This window comes from Propithecus coquereli, unplaced genomic scaffold, assembly GCF_000956105.1.
Source record: "Propithecus coquereli isolate 6110/MARCELLA unplaced genomic scaffold, Pcoq_1.0 Scaffold221, whole genome shotgun sequence".
NCBI lineage: Eukaryota > Metazoa > Chordata > Mammalia > Primates > Indriidae > Propithecus > Propithecus coquereli.
In genome coordinates, this window is record NW_012147301.1 from 1,040,731 (window position 1) to 1,056,359 (window position 15,629).

The 15,629-nt window shown below is 44.6% G+C and overlaps 1 protein-coding gene across 1 annotated transcript in view; it reads right to left on the reverse strand.

Moving 5' to 3' along the window:
- MAP2K1 (mitogen-activated protein kinase kinase 1) overlaps window positions 1–15,629 on the reverse strand; it is an 89,708-nt gene that overhangs the window by 33,977 nt on the left and 40,102 nt on the right. Inside the window, exons 2-3 of the mRNA XM_012644815.1 lie at window positions 7,359–7,569; window positions 5,686–5,832 (exon numbers count right to left, since the gene is read on the reverse strand). Coding sequence (XP_012500269.1) covers window positions 5,686–5,832; window positions 7,359–7,569 — 358 coding nt within the window. The remainder of the gene's footprint in view (window positions 1–5,685; window positions 5,833–7,358; window positions 7,570–15,629) is intronic.

A 15,629-nucleotide genomic window follows, 5' to 3' on the forward strand; every position in this document is an offset into this window, starting at 1 on the left:
TATCATTATCAAATGACTCTGTATAAGGCATAGGGATACACAAGGATGAGAGAGACAAAAAAACATTAGATACATATAGAACACTCCTTCTCCTTAGAGAGACAGAACATATTCCTAAGAAGCAAGGCACCTAAATTCACCTCTGAAACGACGCCAGGAACAAATAGCTGAATGAAGACAATAGATGATGCTACAGGTGCTCAGAAGAAGAAGTGATTCCTAGATAAAGTTGCTAAGGGAAACGCTCAAAACAAGAGTGACAGGGAACTGGAGCCTTGGAGGTGGGCAAAACCTGGATGAGCAGAAAGAAGTTAGGTCCCACAGACAGCCTGCCTCCAAATCCATCCTAGCCTCTATGATGCAGCCATCAAATGTGAGGTCATGGAACAATATACAACATAATAAATAAAAGAAGAACAGAGCATAATTCCATTTCTATAAAAACAAAAAAAGTACATACACACACAAAATCAAAAATGTTAACCTTCTGTCTAGGCGGTAAGATGATCAGGGATTTTTGTTGTATGACAGTTTCTTCTTTGTGCTTTTCTATTGTTTATAAATTTTCTACAATGAATAATTTTTTTTACCTTTTTATATTTACTGAATTCATTTATGAAAGTAGAGAATTAAATCTATAAATCAATTAACGGTACTGAGCACCCATTGTTTGCAAAGGCACTGGTAGGTAGACACAAAACTGCTTTCTTTCTAGAAGAGGTAAGAAAATAAATAAGACTTATTCGAGAGTGCAGATCTCCCAAGAAATATTACCTGAAACAATGCTAAAAGCAGATTATATAATAACTTAAAAGGACAGTTTGGACCAATCAATTTCTGTTACAGTCAACCGTGGATCATTGTTGCTAATGGAAAAGAAAAATGGTACAGGTGTGGATTCTCAAATTCAGGGTAGTTTCACCCAGCACATCAACATCCCTGATTATGTGTGACATCTGATCATAATAAACTCCCTAGTATGACTACCCAATGGTGGGTGAGTCGATCAAGGAGCACAGTGGAAGATCCCTGAAATTCATCCTAAAATTTCAAATGTGCCATAGTAACCTCCACACAGGTAGAGAAGTATAAAATCATCCATCTAAAACCAAACAGAACTCCCCTAGAAACATACTTATTTTCCAAGAGCTCTTAGCCAAGCTGAGGCTCCAGCAATCAAATCAATCCTACGATCCCGGCTGCTTTTACAACGCCACAGGCCCCTTGCGGCAAAATCAGGACACCACCACAGCCCAGGTAACCACACCTAAGCCAGCAGGCCCCTCTCAATTTCCTTTACCAATGGTAAGAGAGATTCTAGGAGAAAGTTCCCAGACTATTTCTATTTTGCCTCCAACTGAATATTGCTTCAGCTCCTTTGTTTGAATAGCTCTGCCTAATCATCAGGGGGGACTACATACTTAAAACAAAATAACAAAGCCACTCTGTCAAAATAAGATTCAAATGAGGTAGAAAAGCTAACCCTATGGTTCTCAAGTTCCTTCCTCCATTTCAGCAATGGACAGCACTACCTCTCAACTGACCCGAACAGCAGCCTTGGACACAGGGCAACCCAGCTAACCATCTCAGTTTATGCTTTCCCTGGGAGCTGGGTAAGGTAAATATTTCTATTAAAAAAAAAAAAAAGAAATGTGAGTGCTCTTCTCTTTAACCTTCACTGAGCTACAAGCAGATTTACAGTGTGAACAGCAGAATTATGAAACACAAGGGGCACGAGCCAGTCAGGATTAACAGGGTTGCCTGCAACTAACCCTACAACCTTCTAATTCTGCTTCACTGTTGCCGAGAACTTGCCTTCAATGACTAAAGCTGCTGTAACTGTGCTTATTTTTAGAAGTCAATTATTAACTAAGTCAATGGTGCTTTTGTGAAGGTTTTCTATAGAAGAGACAAATGCTTTATGAAAATAGCAGCTCAAAAGCTTTTACTCCTGCATGAGAACCATCAACTCTGAGTCCCCAGTTCTCTGGTTGCTCAGCTACCACCTGAGCAGGAATCTACTTCCCCAAGGACAAAAGCATTCCTGTTCTCATCAGGGAGCATCCATTTCCCCCTTGGGTCTCGAAATTCAGACTGAGCAGTGCACACACAGCTTATTTTTAGGTAAGGTCAGTCCCTGGCTGAATGCTTTACAAGATGGGGCTCAATGAATGCCAATGACATGACTTTACTTTAAAACACATCCCACAAAAGCGATTTGAGCAATGGATAGAATATGGACAATATATGGTAAAGCAAATATAGCAAAATGTTAGCTGTAGAATCTAGGTGGTGGGTTTATGGACGTACACTATAAATTATAATTTTCAACTTTCTGTACACTTGAAAATTTTCATAACAAAGTGTTGGGGAAAATGTTAATGACGCAGAACACCATGCAAAGACTATGACACAGCGAGGACCAAAGAACCTCGGAAGTTGGGATGCAGCTATGGAGCAGAGCTCTCTGCATGACACTACCTTTGAAATGCTAAAGCTGAGGCAAAGCAGAAAGTCCAAGAGAAGGAGCAGCCAGCAGTCAGAATTTTCTAGTCAGGGGCTGCTGGGTCAGGGGCTCTCCTGCAAGAGGACCTCAGGGAACAAGGAACAGGTGAGAGTGTCCAGAGCTGGAACAGAAAGCTACTCTGGCACTCATAGCTACTTGGACTTCAGGTACAACTGCTTCCTACACACAGTCCTGTCTAGACCCTCTGGCAGCTCTGAGAGTCACGCTCTGGGACTATGTACACTTATTGTAGACTCCAAGGCCTACCTCTCTCCCACTGAGCCCCATCCTGGCCACCCAAATTCAGCCATTTAACACAATACCACCTAATAGGTGTCAGACACTGTACTTGGCCCTCAAGAGAGTTTTCCCTCCCAGCCTCTGACTGCCAATTTTCCAGGCTCAGGCTCCCCAGGGTAATTCCAGAAACGTCTTCTGCTTTGGGGACTTGTTTGGGAGCATCTCACTATTCCCCGAGAGCCAAATTCCTTGGGGGACAGCAAGGGGCACAAAGGACGTGATCAATGCACACATCCTAAAATGCAGGGTGAATAAAGAAGGATTCCAGAATGAGATTCCTCAGCATCTCAAAAGAGGTCGAATGTGAGACAAATAAAAAGACTGTCCTATTCACACGGCAGGGGGACATTCAGGCTGGCAAAAGAGGTCCCCTCAGGGTCTGAATAAATGCATAGGCTACTACCTATCAACATTTGGGGCCTGATCCTAACCTCTAAAGTAAGCACTCTGGAGTTCAACCATACTCACCCCACAAATGGCCTCCCGGTTCCCCAATTAAAAAGACAATTCTGGGTAGTACAGAACTTAGAGGTAACTCAGGAAAGAATTTCTGACGGTTCAGAAGAGAGCAGGCATGAGATGACATGCGCCTGGTGCTCAGCAGCTCTCATTTCCGCACTGACACCTCTCACTTGAGAAGCTACTAGAACACAGACATCCAGCCTTGAACAGCTCTGGGGGACAGAGATGCTGCTCTCAAGGTCTCCAAGCTCTCAGCAGCTCACATGGCATCTTGTGCATAATAATGACTAAAAATATGTGTGAAGCTGAACCCATGTTGATTAACTAATGTAAACTCTCACTGGCTACAAGTGCCAAAAATCATGGAAACATAGGATATGACCACAGAAAAGGGCCCGGTGGGGGGCGGGGGGGTCAATCAATCTATCTCACATGATAGGGCTGATACAATTAGTAACTTCAATAATGTGAAAAGGACTTGGCAAGTGGAGGAAGGTTTGAAAGCTAATTGCTATTATGCCTAGTCATGCCGCCACCCACCTTCTATTATTTCAGCAAGACCTAAGAGGAAAAAAGGGTCCTTTGGCCTTTGCTGTCACTGGTTTATTATTACTGCCCCCACGATCTTCCCCTTCTAGTTTTCCAGCACCTCCATTGCCATTTATACATCTGCATTCAAAACTCTTGGGCTAGAGCTGAAAATCAATCATCACCAACAAAAAGAAAACAAGAAACCCACGGGATAAGAAACAGCTCCCTGAGGGAGGCCGAGACCCAAGTGGAAAATAATCAGCACCCAGGCCAGGGGCTGGGATCAAGCCAGAACTGTCCACACACATCTCACTGAGACTGCTTCACACCTTTTGAGGCAAGAGGGAATGAGAGCTTTCTCAATAACCTTGAGACATGCAGAAGACGTTTTTAAGATTTAGGTTCCATGTGGCACCCACAAATGTCGGCAGATGCCTGTAACAGTATATGCAGCACTTCTTGATCATTAAAACGAAGAGACACTCAAAATAATGGGGGCACCAGCAAGAGAAAAATCTCCTGGGAAGGTTCTCCCGAAGTTAATTAAGACCAGGCACCAGGGCTCTCGTTCTGGAGGTCAGGGCAGATCTGGAGTCAGGAAGAAGATGGAGGAGGAGCTGAAGGACACCATGCTGAACTGAAAGCCAGCAAGTATGAAGATTCGCATCAGCCCAGTGAATAAAGCAAGTAATAAAGAGAGTAAAGCAAAAGCTAACGTTTGTAGAACACGTTCTCTACACCAAACAGTGTGTTAGAAGACTTGCATCTGTTATTTTGATTAATCTTTATCACAACGAGGCAGGTATAATAATGGCCATTTTACAGATGAGGAAACTGAGTATCAGAAAGAAAGAAATCTGCCCCAAGGTCACCATGAGAAGGTGACAATCAGTAAATAAACAATTACTGAGCACCTGCTGTATGCCAGGACTATTCTTGGCTTTGGAGACACAGTAGGAAACAAGACAAAATCCCTACACGGATTTTTTTGGAGAAAGGAGATGTGAAAATACATCTGTCAGATTCCAAACTCCCATGCCATGCTGCCTACTGGGAATAAAAAAAAGAAAAAAAGCAACCATAAAGCCAGCCTCTTTGTTTTCAAGGATGGAAACAGAGCCCCAATTCCCTAATCACTATCCTGTGGACTCAATAAAGTATAGGCACTGGGGGTCAGACGGCCTTGGTTTAAATTCTACCAATACCACTAACTAGCCACATGACCTAGAATAAGTTATTCAATTTCTCTGTGCTTCAGTTTCCTCATTTGTGAAATGGGAATAATGTACCTGCCCAAAAAGGTTGTTGTAAAAATGTAATAAAATATTGATTTGCTTAGGATAGTGCTTGATATAATATATATCCAATAAATACTAGTTTATTATTAGTATTAACATTATTATTATTGTTAGTCACTGGGAAGAGAAGGAAGGGACTCAAAGCATACAATGGTAAAAAGACTAGCAGCTCCCATGCATATAATCAGCCCATAAATGCCCTCTGCCCTCTCCTGCACAAGGGGGCATTATTTCTCTTCATACCCAAAGAAGCCCTTCAGGCTGCCCTTCAAGTAGATTTTAAACTCTCTAGAGGGAGAACTGTCTCACTCATCTTCATAACCCCAGAACTCAACTAGGCAATGTGCTCTAGGTACACCCACCAGGGATACTTCCACCTCTCTTTAGAGAGAGGCAGAGACCTAGGAAGGAGGCCTGTCACCTCGTGAATATCCCGAGTTCTACAGTCAGGCTTCCCAGATGCCCAGGACAGTGATGTGGATCCAGAGAGCAGCAGGAAGGCAGTTGGTCTCCACCCAGACCAAAGATTAGGCCAGAACCACCCAATTTCCAGGCCATTGCGCCAGAGGCCAACAGGCCACCACATACCATATGTTCCATGCAGATACTGATCTCGCCATCACTGTAGAATGCTCCATAGAAGCCCACGATGTATGGAGAGTTGCACTCATGCAGAACCTGCAGTTCCCTTATGATTTGGTTCCGGATTGCGGGTTTGATCTCCAGATGAATTAGCTGGGGAAAGAAAGGTGGGAGGGGAAGAAGGGTTTTATGGAAGGAAGAAAAGGAGGAAGGGAAGATAGATGGAACCTTTTTTTTTTTGTAGAGACAGGGTCTTATGTTGTGTAGGCTGATCTCCAACCCCTAGTCTCAAGAGATCTCCCGCCTTGGCCTCCCAAAGTGCTAGGATTCTACAGGTGTGAGCCACTGTGCCCAGCCTAATAGATGGAATCTTTCTTAAATGTTTAAGCTCTTAAAGGTAGGGGGCACTAGGCAAGTTTTCACAAACAAGTTTCTGGTGCTCACTTCAGCAGCACATACACTAAAATTGGAACCATACAGAGAAGATTAGCATGGCCCCTGCGAAAGGATGACACGCAAATTGGTGAAGCGTTTCACATTTTTAAATAAAATTACAATATAGCAAACTGGAAAAAAAACAAGTTTCTGTTCAACCAAAGTAGTGAGTGTCAGTGTACAAAGGCAAGTGTTAGCAATGGAGAGCTGCAAGCAGGAGAGGACCAGCTGTACTTCAGCTCAAGACCAGGGAACGGGGGTTCACCCCTCCCAAGAACAAAGCTAAATGGAGGCCTTAGTGCAAAATGACCTTTGGAGCTGAGATACAAGGAGAAAGTTGACTTAGAGGACTTGGTTCATACTCAAGGGTTGTGGGGATAGAAGGGTATGAGGAACTAAGGTATGCTGGCCTAAATTGCCCAAGAGATTTCTCCTTGCGCTCAAGAGCCTGATGTGGTTGAGATTTAGCCAAAGTCTCAAGAGCTACCTTATGTCCCTCTAATATTTTCCCTTGTTCAGCTGGGCAGATGAAGGAAAGCCATATTAAATAGTTACCTAATAAGGTTGAGCTTCTAAAAAATGCCACCAACAACGAGTGTCGGAGGACATGGAAGCAGTGGTTATCAGTGTGGGCTGCAGCAGCTAGTGAAAGATTGACAGGGGGTAAGCCTTAAAGATGCGCACTGTTTGGAAAGATGGAGCAGCACAAGCAAAAATACGGCGACAGGAGTGAACACAATGTGCAGAAAAACATGGAAGACTCCAACCTCTCTGGAGCAGGAGGCTGTGTTCAGAAAGAGGACCAAGGGTACACAGGAAAGGGAAGTCCAACTCAGACAATGCATGCCACGGTGGGGAGTCCAGATGTTATAATGCAGGGAGATGAAGGGCCAGAACACAGGGAACCAACTTGAAATCAGTGTGCTGTGCGTTGCTAGGGTGGGTTCAATGAAAGCAGCTTCTCCCGCACTTGATAAATGACAAACAGACACCCTGGAATTCCTTCTACAGCACACAGAAAGTTAAGGAAGGGTCACTTGTTGTTATGTTCTAGACTGGGGATAGGGATTAATACACTAACACAGTCATTAGTGTGCTTATCCACTATCTGACAGATTACATGAGTTCAAAATTCGAACAGCACAAAAAGGCACTGGTGAGTCAGTCTTCCTTCTACTCTTGTCCCCAGGCCTCCCAGTAGCCGGAGAGATAACCTAATTACCCGTTTATCAAGGCAGACTCACCTTTCTGGCCATGACCAGACCGGAAGGCTTGTGGGAGACCTTAAACACCACTCCGCCATTGCCAGCCCCCAGCTCACTGATCTTCTCGAAGTCGTCATCCTTCAGTTCTCCCACCTTCTGTTTCTGGGTAAGAAAGGCCTCAAGGCGCTTCCGCTGCTGTTCATCAAGCTCCAGCTCCTCCAGCTTCTTCTGCAAGGCCTCCAGGTTGGTCCTGTCCCAAAGAGGGAACACAGATCAGTACCATCACCAGAGAAGTCAACCCAGAGAATCACTCTTATCATGGCGAGCTCCAGCTCTGGGGCCAGACAGAGAACCTACAGAGGAGGCTAGAAGCGAGGGACCCACCCATGGTGGCTCTGCTCTGCTCTTCACTCCAGCCACCTCACACAGATTTACCACTGACGGGCTTTGGTGTCCTCACTTGTATTTTATAAAAAGAGGGAATTAGATCTCTCAATATGCTGCAAGTCTACAAGAGGAACCAAAGAATCTACTAAAATCCAGAATGAGTCACCTTAATTTGCTTTAAAATCCTAGTTTAAAAAGTCCCACTAATGTTGGTTTTATTAAGTTTATACCATATGCAAAATAAAATTCCCTAAATCTACTAAACTGAAACCGCACCAGCTATCAACTGAATCACAACAGTAGAAAACCTCATTCCCAAAGTCATCAGGTTTAGGATCCAGGTTAATCAAAAAAATCAGACCGTGGACTCACAAAAATTATATATATATATAAAAATTTTATTTTTGCATAATGCACATAAATGTGCACTCATTCACCCATTTTTTTAATGTAGGGCAAGGCCCTTTGAGTAAGGGTCCACTGGTAAGAGTTCCACGTCATCTTTCTTACACATTGTCTATGATTTCTCATTCCTGATTCTTTAAAGTGAAGTAAAAATGTAGACTTGCAGAGTAATCACAGTATAAAATTTTAGTTTTATGATGTCCCCCAATCTTAATGTTCATCTAATTTGACAGTAATGTATTTCCGTGACTTGGACTTACTGAGTCTTTCCACAGCTTTTAACTATTGTTCATAGAAAAAAAAAAAAAAAAGAAAAAGAAACACTTCATTTGCAGTCATATCTCATCGGTTTATCTGATATTTAAATATGTTACTTAACTACAATACCAGCTAAACTGTACAAATGGGTTTGGGAACAAGCTGGCTCTTGGTAAGCACATAATTCGGCCAGTGGGTGCCAAAGCGAGTGGGCGCGGCAGAGAGCAGCCTGCTAGCTGTGCATTCTGCACGCTGTGGGCAGCGCTCAGTGTGCTTACAGAGAGAACCAGTGTGCTTCATAGGGAGAACTGAAGAGTGTTCACTACTCCTGTGAGTTAGCCAAGAGGAGGGCAGTGAAGAGAGCTTCCACTGTGTCTCACTGGATTTCATTCCCTAGTCAAACGGATGGCACAGGTGAGAAGACAAGCCTTCATTACACATCAGCATGTCAGTGCCCCCCGCCCCATACTCCCCAGCTCTGAGCTTGAAGGGCAGAAATAAGCATGATCCTCCACTCTGCCTTCACCCTCTCTATCCCAAACCTCCAGGAGGCAGCAGATGGAGACCTAATTCCCTCCCTGCCCCACCCCACATGGGGAGGTCCAACACTGCCTTACAAATAACACAGCACAGGGGGCCGAAGAGGACGTGAGGTTACTGATTCTCCACACTGGTAACTCGCACACTGGTGCTAGGGACTGAACTGTGTGCCCCCAAATTCATATGCTGAAGTCCTAAACTCCAGTGTGACTGTATTTTGAGATAAGGCTTTTAGGAGGTAATCAAGGTTAAATGAGATCATAAAGGTGGGGTTGCAATCAGATAGGATTGGTGACCTTGTAAGAAGAGGAAGATATCCCGCCATCCCCCGCCCGTGCACACATCGAGGAAAGGCTGCGTAAGCACGCAGTGAGAAAGCAGCCATGTGCAAGCCAGGAAGAGGGCCCTCACCAGAAGTCAACCGTGCTGGCACCCCGATCCCAGACTTGCAGCCTCCAGAACTGTGAGAAAATAAATTACCATTGTTTAAACTATCCAGTCTACGGTATTTTGTTATAGTGGCCCAAGCAGACTGGGGCAACAGGTCAATATTCTCATCCTGCTAAAAGATGCAGCTAAGTCTCACAAGCTAAGCCCCCAGTCCCTCAGGTGTGGGGACCCAGAGCATGTGTGGCTGGGAGTGCACAGTGCATGCCCTCTGCTGTCCCTTCTCCCAGGTCTCTCCACAAAGGAGCCCAGTGATGACATTTAGAAATATGTCAAATGCAGACGGACCTCACAACTAAAACTTGGATGAGGTTACAGCTGCCTGGAGGGCTCTGCAGGCTGGCTGGAAACGCAGGCTCCAAAAGCTGCTATCAAAGAAGTACACAGAGTGTGCATGAGGGGGTGAGGCAAGGAGGGCTGGATGGAAGGAAAATCGCCCTCCTCACAACACTGTGCACTCTTCTCAGTGCTTTACCTTTATTAAGACATTTAATCTACAACCCCACAATTAGAGGAACTGAGCAAACTCAAGCACAGACAGGTGAAGTAAGTTGTCCAAGGTCACATAGCCAGTAAGTAGCACAGCCAGAATTCAAATCCAGGCAGAGAGAATAAACCTCTAACTTAACCATGATGCTGTATTATCTATTCAAAAAGTTCAATACCTTCAAGGGAGGCAACTTACAAACATGGGTAAGATGCCAGTATGAGGCATTTAACACACCAGGGCTCAATCACACATGAAGATGGCACACCCTATGTGAAGAGCCCTTTGCCCCAGGTACAAACCTGTCTCCCCGCACTCCTTTTTGATGATGGATCTATTGGGGCAGATTAACAGTGCCTTGTAGATTAATAGGGGCCACTGGAAATTCAATCCATTTGGCAAGGAAAAGAAATGCTGACTCTACTCACTTTCCTGACTCCCTTTGAAATAAGTAGTTCTCGCACCTACAGGAAGAAAAACTAAGTCTGGTCTTCATGCCACCTTTCTCCTTCCTCCAGCTAAGGAACTGGCTCCTACTGTTTAACCACCTCCCCCACCAGCTAAGGAACTGGCTCCTGATCTGTGCTTTCAGAATGTGGAGGGCAGGCCAGGCGCGGTGGCTCATGCCTGTAATCCTAGCACTCTGGGAGGCCGAGGCGGGTGGATTGTTTGAGCTCAGGAGTTCGAGACCAGCTTGAGCAAGAGCGAGATCCCGTCTCTACTAAAAAAAAAAATAGAAAGAAATTATCTGGACAACTAAAAATACATGGAAAAAATTAGCTAGGCATGGTGGCGCATGCCTGTAGTCCCAGCTACTCGGGAGGCTGAGGCAGGAGGATTGCTTGAGCCCAGGAGTTTGAGGTTGCAGTGAGCTAGGCTAACGCCACGGCACTCACTCTAGCCAGGGCAACAGAGTGAGACTCTGTCTCAAAAAAAAAAAAAAAAAAAAAAGAGTGTGGAGGGCAGGGGCACGACAAACACTGTAAGCCATGGCGGCAAGACTTTCCCAATGGCAGGTGTGTAAGGGCGGGACCTGGGGGTGGAACAGCGTTGGCAAGTTAACAGGTCACTAGTATTCAGAAGTCCTGGATTCTTATTCCCAATTCATCATCAACTATTGTGTGACCATGGACAAGTCACTTAACCTTGCCACATCTCAAATTTCTCTTCTGTAAAACGGGAGTAACAACTCCCTGCTTACTTCACAAGGGGAGGGTCAAAATAGAAAACTAATGGCAAGAAACACTGACATTTTCGACATATTTCTACACTAATGTAGAGGAATGGGAGGGGAAAAGGAGGAGCAGCCAAGGCAGCAACAGCAGGATCCAGAAATTACTGCCTTTAATTATTCTTAAAATATGCTAAAAGTTTTTTAAAACCTTTTTTAGAGAATGAAAGATGAAACATTTTATCTGAAGGTGAAAGGAAGACGCTGGCACCAAAATGGCTTTTAGTACTTACTAAAGAGATACCAATCAATAATGTAACAGTATTCAGAACTACTTCCTCTCACAAGGGAGTTGATGTTCAACAAAGCTCATTTCTGCCCTCCCACGGTAAAAGGCTTCAAGCAAAGGGAATTAGAGAGGGGACCCTCACCCCTCGACCACATGACAAATCTCCAAAACTCAGAGGGCAAGAATCTGCCTCCTTCACAATCTTTGGTTTTAACTAAAATCAGCAAAACTGAGACTGGGGATTATTTAAAAAAACAAAACAAAAAAACCTGGGATCTGATGGTAGTGGGATATCAGAACTTAGTAACATTAGTGTCACCACTAAAGTTGGTCTATAACCTCTGACTGCTAAATCTGACTGGCCAAAAAGAAAAAACAAAGCAAAACAAAAAAAACCCTGGAGCTCCAGCACAATCAATCTCTGACACAGCCCTCTCCCCAGGGACCAGCTGTGATTGGCTCCGACCCCCACCACATGCACCACAACAGAGAGAAAACAGCACACTGTAACCTAAATTCTGCATCACGGCTGTCTAACAGAAAATACAAGTTCATGGAGATACAAGAAGATTATAGGTCTGAAGTGGGAAAGCAGAGAAAAACAAGGGTTGTCATTTGCTTTCTGAAAACACCAGGGAGGCACAATGAAAGGGGTGGGAAAGGATGGTCCTATGGGCAAGAACATCGCCTTCCCTCTCAACTCACCCATCTGCTGAGCCTAATTACACTGCCACAACTAGAACCTTTCATTTGTGGCTCAGTGGTTTAAATCAAGAAGCAGCATAAAATGTAGCCCAGGGAGGGACCTTGAAGCCCACCTGATCTAACCCCCATCTACAGTCGAGGAGACTGAGGCCCAAAGAGAGCAAGATCACACAGTTCATTGGCGGCAGGTCTCCCAACTCCAAGAACAGATCTCCTTTCAAGGCCCTGCACTGCCCCATCCAACCCTGATGGTCACTGAACTTAGAGGGTGGCCTACTGGATGACCGAAGGGAGCAGGGGGGTGATGTCCAGACAAAGAAATGGGGTCTTCAAACTGCCAGACACCAAACAGAAATGGCCCACAATTGCATGCCAAATGCCAGCCAGCTGTCACCAACCTGAACCTTACCCTAGCCTCGATGGCAGGCCTTGCCTTTGCCAGGAAGGTACACTGAGGGGCAGGCAGAGGATGATGACCAATCACCATGCTGGAAGGAAAGGAAAGGTCCCCATGCAGGTGGGTGTCCTCACCACAGAGCCCAGGGAGTTCTCCCTCCCCCGTGGCATTTGGCAAGTAAGAACACCACTGGGGCAGGAAACAAGTTAGGAAGCAGGCAAGGAAGAGGGAAGGAGAAGCAGAGAGCACCACGCTAAGAGGGATCTGCACCCAGAGAAGAAGGGTGCAACCCCTTGATCCACACCCTCTACCACTCCCCATCTGTGAGATCTTGGGCAAGTTACCTTCCTTTCTGGTCTTCAGCCCCATAAGAAAAGTATATAGGGAGGAAGAAAGGAGGGAGGGGAAAGTTCTCTGAAGTCCAAGTCTGTCAACGTGACAGTACACTGAGGAGGTGCAGAATAAGGCTGAGGGTGTGTTCAAGTTGAGGACTGAGGAGCTTCAGGGGGGAGTGGGAGAACAAAGAGAAGAACTGGCATCAGGGGTCAAACCATGAACGACTAGGGGTTGGGAGATGGGGGTACAAAGAGTAGTAAGAGAAGAAAGGAGAATGGGCCTGACGGAGGAAAGAAGAGCATGCCAAGGCACAGCTTACCAACTTCCAGATCCTGCCTCAGGCAAGCCCATCTGTCAGGGATTGCAGATGCATTGAGTAGGGCCAGCGCCAGGCAGCATGGTGGGGAAGGGGTTCTATATTCTCCCACACGTCGATCCCATAGGAGGGGTTGTTCAACTAAACTAGGCAACAAAATTCTAGGATTATGTATACCCACTCTGTGAAAGGAGCCAGGCACAAAAAAGTATATACTCTGTCATTTCATCTACATAAAAATTCAAAAAACTCATCTACGCAATTATAAATTAGGAAAGTGATCGCTCTTCAGGGGGTACTAACTAAAACAGGGCATGTGATGGTTAATTTTATGTGTCAACTTGGCTGGGTCATGATGCCCAAATATTTGGTCACTGTTCTGATGTTTCTGTGAAAGTTTGTTTTGTTTTGTTTTTTTTAGAGGGGTGATAATATTAACATTTAAATTGGTGGACTTTGATTAAAGTGGATTACCCTCCACAATGTGGGTAGGCCTTGTCCAAGCAGTTGAAGGCCATAATAGAACAAAGACTGACCTCCCAGAAGGTCAGTAGCAGTAGACTGCCTCTACTGCATACAAGAGTTGAACTGCATGCAACTCTTCCTGGGCCTCCAGCCTGCTGGCCTACCCTGCAGATTTTAGACTTACCAGGCCTCTGCAATCACATGAGCCAATTCCCTAAAATAAACGTCAATCTCTCTCTTTCTGTACACACACACACCCCTATTGGTTCTGTTTCTCTGGAGAACCCTGATGAATACGGCACCTGAGGGGAATTCCTGGGGGCCAGTAATGCCCAGTTCTTGATCTGAGTGCTGGTTACGTGGTGTGTTCGGTTTCAGAAAATTCATCAAGCTACACATTTATGCTACATAAATGAACCTGAACCTGGAAGTCGGACTATGTAGGTATGAATCCCTGTTTGGCCACTTAATAGCCATGTCAATTTGGCCAGGTTACTTAAAAGCCTTAAGCCTCGAGTTTTTCATCAATAAAACAGGGTTAACAGTGGTAATCACATCATGGAGTTGTCAGGAGACTAAAGGAGCTCATCCACATTTAGCAAATGACCTAGTTCACAGTAGGTGCTCAATAAATACTATCAAATCAAATGTTATTAACCAATAATTAGATGACAACAGCATAACAATATTAAATATTTCTTTAGCATTTAGATGATTGCAACTTTTTAACATTTCACTCTAATTTAATCTCTACAACCACCTTTTATACTTATCATCACATCTTGACTTCAACTGTCCTTAGCTGTCTATATTCCTTTCACTACTTCACTAAGGGCCTTCCAGTGCCGGAACATATGAATTCTCAGAGAAGACCTGGGAAGATAAAACAATCGATTTATTCTCAAAGGAAAAACAAGGATAACTGTCTATGGAGTTTATATGCAGACAAGAAATAATGACCAGGGCCTCAAAGCATATAACATGGGAAGCCAACCACTTTGCTTGCAGAGAACATGCCCTTGGTGCTCAGCTGCAAAGTTCTATCCTTGGAACGCTACAGGAAAAATATATTAGGATTAGAGAATGTTAGCACTGGGCAAAACTTTAAAGACCACCTAGTTTAACTGCGCTATTTTAACTACAAGAAAAACTGACGGGAAGTGACCTGCTTAAGTTCACAGAGCAAGTGAGTCTCAGAGTTGAACCCAGGTCTTCTGATTCCCAACGCCTTCATACCTATTTCCCAAGCACAGAGAAGCCACATGTATGTTTTTCTTTTTTTCTAGTAGTTTCATGTCCCAGCATGAAAGACCAGCTCTGCGCTGGCCAGAAGCAGCCGATTTCCTGCATATGTCCCTGGCCCTGGAAGCTGCTTTCAGGAACAATAACTGTAAGACTTTTGTCACCTACACATCTGTCAGCAAGCAGATAAGAGTAGGCGGCCAAGATGTGATCTGCACGAGCAGCCAGTATCCAGAAAAAGGTAAAAAAAAAAAAACTCTGCTAAATTCAGTGAAGCACATTAAGAACCTTGCAAGAGAATGATTGCATTGAAGGATGGCTTCCCACAGCTGATTAAGAATCTAAGCCCAAAGCTGGGCTCAACACTAAAACAAAGCAAAGGTCTGTTATTGCTGAAGGAGGTATAGGAAACTTTCTCCTGCCACAAATACAAGAGGAAGAGTTTGGCTGCCATGCAAGGAAGGGAAGGCATGTTGGGAAAACCCCATACCCAAGGTCTATACTTACAGGGCCTGCTTAAGATTTAGACCAGGACAATAGAGAACCTCCCTACCTCTGCCTCAAGCCTAGCATCACTAAACAGCAATTGCAGTTTACCCCTAGGGGATGGGCAAGAGTGTGGAGAAGGACTGCCTCTGTGGCAAAGAATTAAGGGGGAGTTCAAAGCCTAGGGAGCAGTGCAAATACCAAGAAAAAAACCATGTACCTCAGGCTCCACTCTAAGCATGACATTAAAACACATTACTAGAGAAATGTGAAGCATGTGGTACACTGCAGTTAATAATATCAACAAGAAAACCCAAACCCAACTCAACTCGTGGCTAACAACCTAACAGACACTAATACCATGACAGAACAGGATGCC